We start from the raw sequence: 16,307 nt of genomic DNA on the forward strand, positions 1-16,307 counted from the left end.
TCAGCAGCAGCTGATGTAGTTCCTCAATATTGGCAGTATCAGCTCTTGTATTTTTTTTGTATACATCATCTTTAGCCTCTTCCTCCAACTGTGAGGAGTTTGGAGCCCTCATTTTGGAGCCCAAGCTGCAGCTCAGCTGAGTCTGATCCCTGGCTCTGGCCATTGTTTACAGCTGTGCAGTACCTAACAAAGACATTTAAATTCTCATTTGAAAAATCCAGTGCTACCTCACTATGGAGTTACTCCTAATACCATGACAAAGATAGTGAGGCCGGGGTTTTGTTTTAAAAAGAGAATGAACTGAAATTAAGCAATTTTTTTGTTTGTTTCCAGTTTCTTTGTTATAAAAGTTTATATTCCTGAGTTAAGATGCAGTGAATTAGGTATAGTAAAAATATGCTTGCTTTCAACAATTGCACTTTTAAGAATAAGGATGCTTTTTATATGCAATCACTTAAGGCTCTATATATTTCACATGCCAGGAGTTATGAGGCAACTCTAACCTAGGGAGTTTGAGTTTCTGAATATTAAATCCCCTTTTAATAACATGTTCTTACTACAACACTTAAAATGCTTGGCAACCAACAAAAGCCTCATCCAAGAGGGGTATACTACATCTATTTAAAGATATAAAAGAGTTGCCTTCTGGATTCTATTCAGTGATCTATAAGGGGCCTGACCTCTCCTTTAGTTCTTTTCATATTGCTATTACGTTTCCCATGAATGATTTCCCTCCCCCCAGTCCTTTAACTTTTCTGATTTTGTGAAAGAAACCAGGGAGGATTGGCAGCTGGACACTAGCTGAAAATCTTAAGCCACTTTATTTAACATGAATTTGGTGCAGAAACAGGAATGAGATTATCTGACGCTACAGTTTAGAGTAGAAAAAACATAGAAAATGATTTATGATTGTCTCATGGGGAGAAAAGTAGTTTTCTGTCTCTCACTGGATCTCAGTAGTAAATTTTTCAGAAGACCTGACCATCTCCTTTTCCACTGATTAAAGCCTTAGCACCTCTGAGAATTACCTGGGAGCAGGGAAGGACTTTGTGAGCCCTCCATGGCTGGGGGTGGAAATTTTGGGTTTGGTTTATCACATCCAGTAGCACAGTCAGAGAAAGGGGGCAAGTTTTGGAGGGAGCCCTTTATCGGTTCAGAAGTAGAAGCAGCAAATATCAAAGTAAGTCGAGAACAGCTGATGTGAATGATTAATTTGCAGCATACCTGACAAAACTGCAGGTAGGACTTGACTTGAGCTGTTTGCAGGCTGGTTTTTTTTTTTATTGCTGTTGCCTAACACAGGTTATGCTTCAGGATGTTGGCCCAGCCCTGTACTGAGAGGGGCAGTGCAGAAGGTACTGATGCACAAAAGCCCTCTGAACTGTTGCTATATAATTTTTTTTAAAAAAACTTCACACTAGTTTCACCTCTAAAGCCAGAGTTGGGGGGGGGGAGGAGGGATTAGTGAGGCTCTACACTTGGAGATTGGCTATAATGGATCTAATGGAGCACTGTGGCTTTCTCCAAGAGATTTTTATTTCTCCAGAGTATTTGCACTAAGCTGCAGTTAAGGTGACTGGAGAATAAATTTTCCCATCTCCAACCTTGGCCTCCCCCTGCAACTCCATGGGTGTAAATACATACTTAGGTCTGAGCAAACTCAGGGAGACTTAAGCACGTGCTTATACACAGTTTTGAACAGGGAAGTAATTTGGGTGCTTTCCCAAGCCAGGATCCTCTTGTCCCTTTGTGTGCAGTTCCTTGTGCAGATCCATGGCTGGAGCACGGCCGGGCACAGCTCCTGCACAAACACCAGCCTGGTGTGTCCCCCCAGGAGGGATCTTAAAATTTTTTGAATCAAAAGTCACATTTTGGGTTTGCAGCTTTGCTGCTGTACGTGAAACTTTTTTCCTGCACTCTTCTTGTTAAGCTTTTTAAGATTGACTAAGCTGCTTGCCTCATAGAGAAAAAGGAGGAATCCTCTTTGGATCACATTTATTTTGAATGTAATTGCTGAAATCTCTAATCTTTTAGAGTAGACAGTAGTGTATTTTCTGTGTTCCTTTATTTTACATCACAACAAAAAACTCCACCCTAAACCTCTTTTATGTTTTTACCAATACAATCCATTTATGTTCCAAAATGATCAAACCAGCAGACTTCTGGAAAGCATTTTTTTTGTGGAAAGCTCTCCATTTAAAGGACAGTTGTTTGGATTGTAATAAAAAATAATCAAATTTCAGTGCCCTATTCATAAACCCACAAGCCTCCTTGTGTTCAGAAGGCTGTGTGCTGACTTTCTGCTTGACGGAAAGTTAGAACTGTGCTTGCAAATTCTTGGTTTGTTTTTCTTCTCCTGCAGCCCCCCCTCCCTGGGTAACACTGCATAATAGAGAGAAACTCCACAGAGAAGTGGGAAGAGACCTCCTACTGAGGGGTGCTACTTAAGATACAGATCATTGGCATTTACCAGCCATATAAAAACAATATTTTCCCAAACCCTCTGAGTCCTGCTCCACAGCATAAAGCTGCAAAAGGCAAAAGTTTCCCGCAGCACATCCAAACAACCCTTTTTTTTTCCAGATGTATTTAACTTGCTTTAGTAAATGTCTTGCTTCATATTTAGTTCCAAATTAAGTGTTTTGATCTGTACCTCAGTGAAGCTCTGCAGATCTATTGTGAGATCTTAAGTACTCACATGGTACAAAAAAAGCATCTCTTCTGGCCAATATATTACTTTAAATAATCTGCTTTACGGTACATCCATTATGCTGCAGATTTGGTGATAATTTCAGAGACCATAGCTTAAGTTGGAACAAACTGTTTGCATTTTATTGTGTTTATTATTTTGTCTTTCAAAAAATAAATCAGGGTACAGCAAAGAATTAAACAAATACCAGTCACATTTTGACAATGAGGATTTTTTTTATAAGAGATCAAGACTAGTTCCTCTTAAAAAATGCATTAAATACTGACTTGTATTCTGATTAACTTCAGAAAATATAAAATGAAAGTGATATATAAATGCTAAACAAACCTGTTTGTACTTAGAGGAAGCACTTCTAGTTACATTTATAAAAACAGTAATTTATAATTACAAGAATACTTTAATAGCAGAGCAATACTGGGAAATGAAATAATTGTGTTATTAGCTAGTTTTAGACATGCATGAGAAAACATCTGATGGTTAGGTGGCAGTTTCCCCACAGAAAGAAAAAGGAATTACAGAATTCCCAAGATCAAAATAAAACTAATTCAAGTAAGTTGCTTTATGGGAGTCCTGAGTCAAAGGAAACATCTGGTCCTGCTCCTTCTTAGCAGGACGTGTGGTGCAACTGCAGAGATGTCACCCACGAGGAGCCAAGGATGGCTGGAAAAGCAGAATTAGCTACCTAAAAAGGGCATCTCATTTATACAGGAGTTATAAAAATGTGTGTTGGTTAGAAAGGTCCCCTCTGTGTTTTACCTTCAAACAGCTGAGGTTGGGAGGGTTATTGAACAAGACAAATCTGCTCCAGCTGCTTTGGGTTTGCTCATATTGGAAAAATTTTAAAGCAGATGATGCTGTTTTCAGAATAATGATCTAAAAAGCCTTTCATGTGCATAATGATAGGAAATCATCACATTTTACCTTTGTCCAGGCATTAATTTTTCTTTTGCAGCACGATTTTTTTTTTACCTCCTTAGGGAAAGCATTGCAAAAAACAAGTTTCCATTCCTGAGCCTTCCAGGGAGTGCTGCTTCTACTGCAAATCCTTGTGATCTTTAAGAGAATACAGAAAATGTGTTTAAACAAATCCACCTTTGAGAGCATACCTAAAATATGGTTAAACAAATCCACCTCTCCTTCCAAGAGCTTTCTTGTGCAGTGGCTTAGGAATGGCTGTGCCCGTGTGGGGAGAGCACACGGAGGTTTTTTTTCCCCCTTCCTTTGCACGGGAGAATATTCAAAAGCACTTTTTGTTGTTTTGTGAATAACCGTATTAAAGGGGGAGGAAGAGATGTTATCTGTCAGACCCTTTTAGTGTCATAGTACCTAACTTTGTATAGCCCATACAGAAGACTGCCAGGGATGCTTTTTTTGATCCTCTTGGAGTGCGGCTTTTCTTTTCAAGCCTCAGCGTAATGGACTCTTAATCCCCGGTTTGCTTCCTGCCCCGGCAGAGATGTCTTGAGCCCAGCATTCGTTTTGTTTACCTTTTTTTTTTTTTTTTTGGGTCTTTTTTTTTAAACTTTTTAAAAAAAAAAAAAAATCTCACGAGGCAAACCCCAGAATCCACGAAAGACCTATGAGATATTTGTGAAATGGGCCATGACTGCTTATAATTTGTAGGAATAATTACAGCATGTAAGGAAGTCTGCGTTTATTAGCAGCAGTGCTGAAGCATGTTGTTAAGCACACAGTGTGTCACCAGAGCAGCAGGCTGCCCGGAGCCCAGAAAGGCTTTCATTGTTAATTTGGAGCAGAAACACTGAAGCATATCCTGAGAAGGATGCTAATGAAGGGACTGCCAGTAGTAAAATCCCACTGACCTTTGTGCTTTGTGCTAATTTCTATTCCCCCTTTCTCCCTTCCCCCTTCCCTGTTCCCCCTGAGCTGCTATCTGGCCATTTAGCCCATGAATTTTGAGGTACAGTAGGAGTGTTGTCCGTGCTGGGGTGAGCTCCACGTGCCTCCCCCACTCCCACTCAATCACAGCAGATTAAAGAGGCTTTTGTTGAAATATAACAGACAGACACATAGAGGCAGGGTTCAAATTAACTGATTATAAATCACTACTTAGTCTGAGAAGCCAAATCTAGAGCTGGCTAATGATTTGAAATTACTAGCCAATTGTTAAATTAATCCCCTGTTTTAAAGCAACCGGGAAATGTTTGACAGCTGCACAGAAATAAATATTTACGTGTTTTCTGTGGGACCTGTTCTCTGCAGGGCTCGTTCTGGCTGATCCGTGGAGAGGCAGAGGGGAGGTGGTAGTGCTGAGCCAGAGACTGGAGCTGCAGCAGAGGAGGAAATGAGCTTGTTTTTAAGATGGACCCATTGTACTTACAGCTTCCAGGTCTTGGCTTGAGAGTGGAACTTTAAATTTTCAGCCACCTCAGAAAAAGGAATTGATGGTTCCCTACTGTAATTTTCCTGTTCTTGCTCTGTTCTCTGCCCGACACTGAAAATATTTTTCAATTCATGAGTTAAACAGTACAAAAAAAGAGTTGAAGGAGTTGTTTCAGACTTGTCACTTGGCTTTCTGCATCCAAGACTGAGGTCTGGAGCTGGTAGACTAGAGGCTTTCAGCCCTTTTGGCAGATTGAGATCCCCTCACTTTACGCATTGGGCTTGGGAAGTCTTTAGAGGGCAACTCTGGCCAATTCTTGTGATGGAAACATTACCCTTTTCCCTCAAAACAGTGCAGTGGAAGGAAGGGAGGGAAGGAGCATCACACAGCACTCAGCAACCCTGTCCTGTTGCTGCTCTAACACACTGATATCTTTCCTTTGCAGGGACTGTGAAGGTGAAGAGCTCTAATATTCAAGTTGGTGACCTCATCATTGTTGAAAAGGTTTTCCTTATATATATATATATCTTTTCTGCCTAAAATACTTATTTCGCAAGACTGTGGAAAAATATGTATTTTTAATTCATATTTATTTTACAAATCAAAATAGAACGTCAAGTGTTGAACAGTAGTTAAAATATTTCATCACTTTTCAGGGTCCCCCTGCCCCACCAATAACACCACCATCTTTGCAAATCTGTAGACCTGCACCTATAACCTGATTTTTCTACTTATACTACAGCAAGATAAAAGGGCCTCTCTGTCCTTTCTCTGTTGGATACAGGTTAAAAAGCTGTTAAAACCCCAACATTCAAATGTTGCTTTGGGTGTAAACACAGTATTGGCAGGCACAGTGATCCATTTGTAGATACTGGTATAATTCCACCTTTATACAAGTTCATATGTGGGCTTTTTTATCCACTGATTTTATGTTTTTCCCACACACTCTCTGTGCAAGCAGCTATGACCTTTAAAACCATTAGTATGAAAATATTCAGTACAAAAAGAGAAAACTGGTGGCTCTAGATTCCAGATACAACCTTTCTTCTAGCATGGGACTTCTTGAAAGGAAACCAGCATTAGTTTAAGATTTCTTCATACTTCTAGAATTACTCACCAGCCCTTTTGTAAACCAAGCCCTTGGGGTCTGGGCAGTGGGAGCTGGCACCAGTTATTATTCTGCCCTTGGAATTCTGAAGGGAAGCGAGTTTAGGATTCAAAGCAAAATGAATCCCAAGCTTCAGCTTGACAAAGGAATCCCCCTTTTCCCCCATCTCCCCTTTGCTGGTCACGGTGGGGCCGTGCAAGGAGCTGCACACGCGTGCAGGGCTGGGTGCACAATAATGGCCTTTCTTCTCCTCCCAGAACCAGCGGGTCCCTGCTGACATGATCTTCCTGAGGACGTCGGAGAAGAATGGTAAAACATCTGGAACCAATTGTCAAAATAGCCATTAACCTTTCACTGGTTGTTTAGAGAAAATTATCTTTTGGAAATGTGAAAGAGATAGATAATAGTAAAATTTTAGAGAGACAGACAATTCAAGCAGTTTTATGGACCACCATTTCTGGGCATGTTTATACTCTGGTTTTTGTTTGCTAATCAAAGAGCATGGGGAGTTGAATCCGGGGTAGATGTATCTGGTTGCATAAGAGTTTGCATTTTAGATGTAAATCATTTTAGTTGCTGTTCAGGTTTGTTTTGTTAAGCGTGGGATAAGGAAATGTTTGATCAGAAGGATTAGAAAGTATAAAGACTAATGAGAACATTTTAAATGTCTTAAAAATACAGTGTCTCACTGTATTCTGGACTAGTGGAAGGCAATGAATGTGTGATGCAGGAACATCATCCTTACATTATTAACAAATGTTACTTGTAATCAGATACTGTTTCCAAAGAAAGAAGGATATGAATATCTTAGATATGGAGCCAGTTCATGAGTTATCTAGAGATGTAGCTAAGACAGAGCTGGAAGGAGCACTGACTGCTGTTGAAAACCCACAGGGTCCTGCTTCCTTCGCACCGACCAGCTGGATGGGGAGACAGACTGGAAGCTGCGCCTGCCCGTCACCTGCACCCAGAGGCTGCCGACTGCTTCTGTAAGCTCCTGCTGCAAACCTCTCCTTGGGAAACCTGGGCATGTTTTACCTGAAAAGCGTTCGGGTGCCTCAGTCCATGGGCACCCAAGGGCATCATTCTGCTCGGGGCATGTGACAGATTAGCTTTGGCAACCAAAAGTACAAGTGCAAACCAGCTCGTCCAGGTGAAGTGTCAGGTAAGGGGAGGCTGGGTGCCCCTGTGCCACGGGGCTCTCACCACAAACTCTACAGGAAGGCTCTGGGGTCAGCAGCTTCAGGTGGCTCATGGTAGGATGCTCCTGTTTTCTTTTTCCTCTTTCCAGAGACCGTTGTTGCCACTCAGTGCAGGACAGGTCTTGTTGCCCTCTGAAATGACTTCAGAGACCGCTCAGTTTTCATTGCCCACCCTTATGAAAGGGGAGGTGTCACCATGGAAGCTCTACTGTATGATCTAAAATAAGCCTAAAACCTCCACCAAACATGATTATTTCCCAAAATCTCTAGTTAAAGCAGTTTATGTGGTTTGTTGGTGGGTTTTTTTTGTTTGCTTGTTTTTTAAGAAAACAAGTAAAAGAAGGGGGAAATCACAGTACCTGCTTTATTGATGTTCTATCTGTAAAAAGTGCAAGAAGTTTATTCTGTACAAAACCTTTAAAGCAAGGCATTCTTTCCTTGAAGTGAACAGTTCATACCTGTGTAGGAGTCAGCAGTGAAAAACCTGTGCAGAATTGGCTTTATCTTCTTGCCACCCCAGAACTGTCCTAGTGACACTAAATATTGAGTGACAGGGTGTGCCGTGGTTGTCTCAGAAGACCAAACCTTCATTGCTATGAGGTAAGAAGTGTCTTAGGCTGCCTTGATTATTCAGGCTGAAATTTCTTTTATGGGGCACAGAGATTTGAGTAAGTCTCAGGAGTCTCTCGGGTATCCTTCCAAGAAATACTCCTCAGTGGAGCTGGTACACCAACTGTATGTTCTCTCAGACACTTGGGCTGCAGTAAGTAACAAGATTTAGTGATTGCCTTAACTCGATAAGTAACTCTTGCTCAAGTATTCTGGTAGAAACACTTGTACATTATTAAAATGTGGCTGTCTCTCTGCCAAAACGTGTCTGTTTTATAGGACCTGCTGCAAATCCGATCCTATGTGTACGCAGAGGAGCCCAATATTGACATCCACAACTTCGTGGGGACCTTCACAAGGGTGAGTCTTGCTGATATATCCTTGAAATCAAACCTGTAATGTTTGCTGTGCAAACTGCTGAATGCTACCAGAGTGCCAGGGTTTTTCAGGAGAAATAGTGGAGTTGTCTTGCCATTTCTTTCTATTTTTCCTTTTCTTTCTTCGTAAAATCCATGAAATAAAAATCGAAACTTTGCCTTGGAGACAATGCCACAGGCTCTTTGGGTTTAAGGACTTCACCTGAAGGTATGAGACATGAACACTTGGACAAGATTGGTACTTAGATATTCATGGTGGCTGTTCAGAAGAAAATCTGGACCACCATGGACTCTGTAGGATTAAAATCCTTTAACTGTGGGGAAAAAAAAGGGGATCTTAGCTGGGTCAGGAATTACAGTCTTAAATATGAGTCGGTTGGGTTTTTACCTTCAATTGAATGCAGTGTATGTGAACTCAGTTATATCAGGGAGCAACAGCACTGAGCCACTGAGAAATGTCACCATTAAAAACATATCTCTTCTGACTTGCTGGGAAGGTGCATTGTTGGGGCAAAAGGTCAATTTGTTGTTTTTTTTTTTTTCTTAGTGGGATAATGACAATTTTGAGAGATTCATCCAATACCCTTGGGGGAGCTTTCAGAGGGCAAATGGGTTTGTAACAAATAGGAGACAGGTAGAGCCTTTTAAAAGTTGTTGCCCAAACAGATTCTCAGTGAGGTCTTACAGCAACAGGAGAAATGCCACATAAGCCCAGGGAGGAGACATTTCTCTGGAGAACTGCTGACAAATCCCTTGCTCATTTTTGATTCCCAGAGACCTCTACCAGGCAGAAGTGTCTTAATAGATCCCCACTGAAATAAAGTGGTCATGTTTTTAACCAAGAGATTTACCAGGGTTTATGAAAGTCCTCCATCCTGTCAAGAATCCCTCTACCAACTCTCCCAACATCCCTCTGCAAACACCTCTGTGTGACTCTGCTCTTTTACATTACTGACAATTTTGTTTCTTTTCATCCCATTGCAGGAGGACAGTGACCCTCCAGTAAATGAAAGTTTGAGCATAGAAAACACCCTGTGGGCCAGCACAGTGATTGCATCAGGTAAGATGGAGACACGTGTGAAATTGTTTTGGAGGCAATATGTTAACAATTTTTAAAGGTATTTTTGTAATGGAATAATAATCTCTGTCAGTTGGAGAAATTAGCAGTTGGAATGAGGTTTCCCACTTGTCCTAACACCTCTGGGGACCTGAGCTGACATCTAATTGCCTCTTGGACATTCCTAGATGAGAAAGAATTGGAGTGGCCTTTGGGGCACTTCTTTAGCATGTAGGGCCAGAATAGCACTTAATTGCTCTCCACATTGACATCCTAATCTGTAACAGAAATGGTGTCAAATAGATTCTGGTAACAGAAGCTAAGATGAAAGATTTCCAGGTAAGTGCTTCCATTGAGTTCGTCCTATATACTTTTAAAAAGGAAAAAAATAAAGTCTTTGACAGATTTTGACTTATATCCACGATAAGCTCCCAAGGCCTGAGATTAATCAATGCCCTCTTGTAGAGGCTTGTCAAAGTAAAAGCCTTGTTCCTCTCTTGTCCACTGTGTTTGTGAAGCTTGCGGGGCCGTAGCTGAAGGAGAGTGGAATCCTGAGGTCCAGTTTTGGAATTGAAGTTGTCAAATGGAGAGACTTGACAGTGAATTTGCAAATATAATTTCAAAGGGTTTATGCAGTTGAGTCTGTTTTAAGTGGCCATAAACCAACCAGAAACTCTTTTTAACCCGTATCAGTGTGCCTTCAAGCTTTTTCTAGTCCTGGCAGGTGTTTCCTCTCGTTTTGACTCACTTATCAACACAATACTCAGTTTTGTTTCTCCTGTGGCAATAATAAATAGCACGTTGTAGGTTATTTCTGTTGGGAAAAAAATGTGGGTATTATTTTTCTTCTTCTATGAGTGAAAGCTGCCGAGTTGTGGTGCCATCTCACTGGGGCAGCCCTTGCTTGAAAGACTGAGCAGAGCTATGTGGCTTCTCCATCTGCTGTAGTAGGGATGGGTCTGACTCTGACTGTTTGAGGTGGATTTGGAGTAGCTGTGCCATCTGCTGATTTGAATTCTGATGATCTTACCACCACCTGCCATCTGGCTCCAGGGATTTGTTGTTGTTTTTGGAGGTATTTTTTTAAAGGAATGTTTCTCAGCATATATTTAGAAACCACCTCTTTTGAATCGCTCTTATTTAAAAATAATTCATTCACAGCCTATTAAAACTTTGATTATTAATGAGAGCAGGGGAATAGTAGAGTATGAAGTAGAAATGTGTTTGCAGTAGTGGTGTATTTGAGTTGCTTTTCTCCATTTTTTACGGAGTAAAATTTTATGGTAAAAAAAGATTAGACCTTGACAATAGCAGCTTTTAAACTCTTGATGGTACACAGCTTTTTCTTTATGGCTTTTTGCAAAGTCTTAAGAAGAAAACCTGGAGAAACCCAGTAATTTATGGTACTAAACTGTATTATGTTTCTGCAAGAAGAAGATAGAGAACTTTGTTGCTCTCAGCTCTTTAGCAACTGTAGGACAGAGCATTAAAATACACTGATGGCCTCCCAGCAGCTCCATCTGTTACAGTAAGGTAGGAGTTGGTATGATTCACTTTATGGTAGGAGCAGTAATTAGACAACTTAAAGTAAATTTAGATTTTAAAATAAGGTAATTCTGTCTTTGAAAGCTGTTGTAATTCATTGGGTTTACTCTGATTGTATCAACTTCTACCAATAAATAACCTTAGCCCAGAGCACTGATTGAATTTTGACACACAGTGAAGGACCTGGTGTAAGGCAACACCAAAGTGGGATTCCAAGTGGTGGGAGGAAATCCAAGAGGTCCTCCATCCCCACCAACTTTTATTTATAGTATGGAGAGACAACTGACAGCAAAAGGGGGTCAGGGAAGGCTGAGAGAGAGCAAAGCTGACTGCTCTTTCCATGTACATGAGTTGATGCAGTGTGGTTGAAGTCTTACTGACTTGGAGGGTGTTTTCTGTTCCAGTTCGTGTTTTCCTAAGTGTCATATTGATACCAGCTTTTTAAATTTCTGGTTGCTACTGAAATTAACCTGCTAAAAATCCTTTCCACCTGACATCCAACAAGTGTTTTTATAGAGAAGGCATTTGTTTGTTTAGGTACTGTGGTGGGAGTTGTCCTCTACACTGGAAGGGAGCTGCGCAGTGTGATGAATACTTCAAACCCAAGAAGTAAGGTATGGTGAAGAAACAGTCTTATAATAAATAAAAGGGTCAGAAATTGATCATTTTTTTTAAGGCAAATCCTTCCAAATGCTATATGTACACACTATAAGGACAACCTCCTGGGAATAATTGATGTTTCCCAGCCTGTGATTCAAGATAGTTGCCATAACAGAACCTATTTCGCCTTATTTTTTTGATCCTATTTTACGTGTGTCTTCTCACTTTTTTAAGGTTGGCTAAACCATTGTTTTATATGTTTATAATGAGACAGTCTCAGTCAGAATAGAAAAGCTCATTTTTCTGCATTATTCTATTATAGCAAAGCTAAGACACAGTGCAGGGATGTTTATAGAGTGTCCTCTCACACCTCTTCATGCGCTGCTTGGCTTCTAAAGGATGGAAATCTTATTTAATAAGCTGGCAAGAGTATTGCTTATAAATTTAAATGTGTTTGTAGTGTTTTAAAAGAGAAGCTGACTAGTGGGGAATGTCTCTCTGGATATGGCGGTTCATTTCCTTTGTGAATATTACATTGAGCTCACATCTTCATTTGTCTGCTTGAAATGTCTCTCTCTCACTTTTTTAGATTGGTCTTTTTGATTTGGAAGTGAACTGTCTTACCAAGATCCTGTTTGGGGCTCTCGTGGTGGTCTCCCTGGTCATGGTGGCCCTCCAGCACTTTGCTGGCCGTTGGTATCTTCAGATCATAAGATTTCTCCTCCTGTTCTCAAACATCATTCCCATTAGGTAAGGCAGCAATTGTTAGTGCTTCCCAGCAAAATACTGCTTGCTTTGTGTCCCCCTCCATGCTTCTACCATGAACAAGCACGTAAACTCTTATCTACTCCTCATTTTACAGCTAAGCAAATCTAGAAATAGAAATCAAGTTACTGTTCAAACATAAGAATTGCTTTGTTGTTTCTGCTGACTTTGTTCAAACTTATTAACCCATTCACTGACTCGGGCTGTGGATTAGTCATTTAAGGGCCCTTCTCTGTGTTTGGACTACCTGGTTACTTTGATAAGAACAGAGCAAAAAAACGGAAAAGGAGGGTTATTTGTACAGCCTGTAGTGTAATGGAACACAATTGTCTTTTAGAGGGGAATGAAACTTTAATATTGAATTGTACTGGATTAGGAAGTGAATTAGTAAATTACATTGGGTGCAGGACTGGGATTCATTTCAGTTCCATTTTTAATCTGTTCTCTGTGGATCAATCACACTGTCCTTACTCTGTGTCCGTCTTCCCCTCAAATCATATCTGTTCTTCTCATTGTAATTTTATCATCTGTCTTTGAATTACAGTGTAATTACCTTTGCCACCTGACCACTCGCTTTGAATGTACTTTTCCTGAAACACCCTCTTTAGCAACTCAAAGTCAGGGTGGACTGTGTGTCCTTTCATTGCACTGTGGCAGTTCACAAGGATTTTTTCTGAAGTTTAACTGGTGATATCTTTTTTTTTATTATTCTTTTCCCCCTCCCTCCTGCACAGTTTACGTGTGAACCTGGACATGGGGAAAATTGTCTACAGCTGGGTGATCCGCAGAGATTCCAAAATCCCCGGCACTGTGGTTCGATCCAGCACTATTCCTGAGCAACTGGGCAGGATATCCTATTTGCTTACAGACAAAACAGGTATCTGTAGAAAGTCATGGAATGTTGTTGTTGGGATTTTGTTACATTTTTGGCCAGGCAGAGAGTATAATGTAAGTTTTTTTTGGACTGGAAGAAATATGCATTTCCTGTCACTTTGACGTTATGATTTAATCAGTTTTTGAAAAAAAGTTCTGCTTTTTTTTTTTTTTTTGTTCTGAAGGCACTATAGGTAAGGTAGGACAGGAATGTTACACTGCTTCAAAGAACACTTAAAGCATGCTATTAAAACAAAAGCTGAGGGTAAAAATAAAATTAAAATCAACTTTTTAGAGCTAGTTTTCAAAGCCAGATAAAGATAGCTTACACAGGTAGGCAGAAACATATCATTAGCCTGTTTGCTGCTGTCTCTACACTTTTGAAGTTGGGCTTGATTCTGGAAGCTGTAATGAAAAGCTTGGTCTGACATAAAATCCTGGTCCCATTGAAGTTGTTTCCAGGTTTTTTTTGTTCCAATGGGATCAGAATTATGCTTGCAGCTCCTGCTGGCACTGACTGTGGGGTGAATCTCTTTCTTATTTATGCACCACTGCTTCCCAGGAGAATCAGCCTTCAGGTTGACAAATAGGCAAATATTGTCTTTTTTGCCAGCCCCGGCCTGTGCTGAGAGTCTGGTGCAGTGACTGGTTCAGCTTCTGGCCTAGTTTATCTTGAATTTGAGGCACAAGGACAAGAAGGAGTGCTGGAGAAGAGGTGTGTTGGTTCCCACTCCATGTCTGGTGCTGCTTTTGTTGCAGGAACTCTGACACAGAACGAGATGGTCTTCAAGCGACTCCACCTGGGGACGGTGGCGTACGGGCTGGACTCCATGGATGAAGTGCAGAGCCACATATTCAGCATATACACCCAGGTAGAATTGAACTGCATCAATTAACTCTTCATTCACAAAAGTTTACCAGGTCACTGGGCTAATGATGAATTATAATGGCAGAGATCTGTTAATGACTGTTACGTTTTGGAAAAGTCTGAAGGTCGTTGGATGCTCAATGCATAAATAACATCATGATTGCTTGCTGCATCAGTAGGTAGTTCCATGTCCTCAGTGTTTAAATGCCCCAGCACATGCAAGTGTAAGAGGGTTTATGTGCTTGTTACTGAAGTCTGAGTGTAAAATAACAGACATTTATTTAGATATCTAGGCATCTCTCTCTCTTTCCTTCCTTGTTCTTAGCATCTCGTTCTTCTCTAGGTGTTGAGACCCTTAAATGACTGAACTGCACTAAAAAAAAAAAAAAAGAAATCCAGCAAAAAACCCCCAAACCCCCAAACTTCAGTTCTGTTTGTCCTCAATGCTCTACTCAGTCTATAGAGAAAACTCGACTACTAGTTAATTATTTGCCAAAGTATTCAATATTTGTCAAGAACGTTTGGGTGACTGATTATTCCAGTGTGTGACTAGTGACTGAATGCACTTCAGCTGAGGGCTTGCTGTTTGATTTTGGCAGCAGTGCTGATGAGCAGCAATATTAAATTTGAAGATCTTGTATCCTAATCACTAGTGTGGAAAATAACACGTGGAATTACCCTGGTAAAGAATATGTCTCATAAAACTTGTATAATTACCAAGTGAGATTCCTTATAATGAGGAGCATTTGCTGGCAATGATTCATTTTGAACTGTAGTTCTTATTCTTTGCTCTTATTTTTACCACGTTGTGGCCTTTGACCTGGAAGTGAAACTTTTGTCCTCTTGACACTAAAGGTTAACAGAGCAGGAAACTGGATCACTGTGTGTCCCTTCTTCAACCAGGATAATTTAGTAATTGTGCAATTATCTGAAGACTCCCATTCTGATACTAAAAATAGTATTAAAAATTAAATTAATGTAATTAAGATTTTCTAGCTCCATACGAGTCATCTGTTTTCTGTTTTCACCAATTATATTCTCTTGCACGTTGAAACCCAAGTGAGTGTAAATTTTCCAAGCCACACCAGTCTTTTGTGGAACAAAAAGTGGTTTCACTGAGTCTTCTGCCTTTGCTCAATCACCATGTGATGTCTGGTGGCTCTGCAACAGAAGGTTTGTTTTCCTGGTATACTGTTCCAAAAACTTAGGTAAAACTTTGGGGGCATTTTACTGTACCAGTAGCAATGATAAAGGAGCTGGATTGGCCTGGGGTGTTTCCAGTGATGGCCTGAGTTAAGACTGTGCCTCATTTCTGAGGACAGTCTGCACAGCTGCCTCGTATATGGTCTTCACTGAAGTAAAGATTTCATTTAATTTGTTTTTTTTCCTCACAGTAATTCTCCTTTCTTTGTTTATAAGCAATCCCAGGACCCCCCTGCCGTGAAGGGCCTCACCTTGGCCACGAAGGTGCGTAAGACGATGAGCAGCCGCGTGCACGAGGCGGTGAAGGCCATCGCCCTGTGCCACAACGTCACCCCCGTGTACGAGTCCAACGGGGTCACGGACCAGGCAGAGGCTGAGAGACACTACGAGGACTCCTGCAGGGTGTACCAGGCCTCCAGTCCTGATGAGGTCAGTACCCACTGGGGTGGATAAAAGTATCAGTGTGGTACTTTTGTATCCCTGTGCTTGTTGCTGGGAAAAAAACACGGTTATTTGGAGGCAGCGCTCCAGTTTAGTGGAGGGGATAATATTTTAATGTGTTTATTGCTCTGATAACCCATGGATACACCATAAGTGCCCTCTCAGCTGTTCTGTCTTTCTGCCTGAAGCTACAGATCCACATGGTGACTGGGATCTGTTGCATCATCACAGAATTTTTGCTCCTGTTTCTGCAGCTTTTGTCCAGGGTGTATTTTGCACTTCAACACCATGAGTCCCTTTGACTGTGTTTGGTGAATTATGGGCAGTTTTATCTTGTCTGGGGAGGAAACTTGTGGGAGGGTGTTAGAATACTCACAGAGTTCAGCTTGTCCCTGCTTTGTGAGGTGTTTGAACTTCCAGACCAAGTGAAAAGTTGTAAATCACACCGGGCAGCACTGCTGACCCAGGACACATCCCCTCCCATGCAGATGGACAGGCCCAGTGCTCAAGAGTGAAGTGCACAAGTTTGTTTTGGAGCAAAGCTGTGCCCTGCCAGGTCTCTGCCAGCCCCCAGCACAGCCAGGGCTATGCAGGGTAGTACAAGG

General features: G+C 41.1%; 1 protein-coding gene across 3 annotated transcripts in view; it reads left to right on the forward strand.

The window, feature by feature from the left end:
- ATP9A (ATPase phospholipid transporting 9A (putative)) overlaps positions 1-16,307 on the forward strand; it is a 63,775-nt gene that overhangs the window by 19,768 nt on the left and 27,700 nt on the right. For all 3 annotated transcript variants that reach the window (XM_064674193.1, XM_064674191.1, XM_064674194.1), the window contains exons 5-14: positions 5,500-5,558; positions 6,420-6,471; positions 7,057-7,151; positions 8,253-8,333; positions 9,335-9,410; positions 11,490-11,566; positions 12,142-12,302; positions 13,052-13,194; positions 13,950-14,062; positions 15,478-15,690. In XM_064674193.1, the coding sequence (XP_064530263.1) occupies positions 5,500-5,558; positions 6,420-6,471; positions 7,057-7,151; positions 8,253-8,333; positions 9,335-9,410; positions 11,490-11,566; positions 12,142-12,302; positions 13,052-13,194; positions 13,950-14,062; positions 15,478-15,690 (1,070 nt within the window). The remainder of the gene's footprint in view (positions 1-5,499; positions 5,559-6,419; positions 6,472-7,056; positions 7,152-8,252; positions 8,334-9,334; positions 9,411-11,489; positions 11,567-12,141; positions 12,303-13,051; positions 13,195-13,949; positions 14,063-15,477; positions 15,691-16,307) is intronic.

Source organism: Pseudopipra pipra, chromosome 17 (assembly GCF_036250125.1).
Source record: "Pseudopipra pipra isolate bDixPip1 chromosome 17, bDixPip1.hap1, whole genome shotgun sequence".
NCBI classification, from domain to species: Eukaryota; Metazoa; Chordata; class Aves; order Passeriformes; family Pipridae; genus Pseudopipra; species Pseudopipra pipra.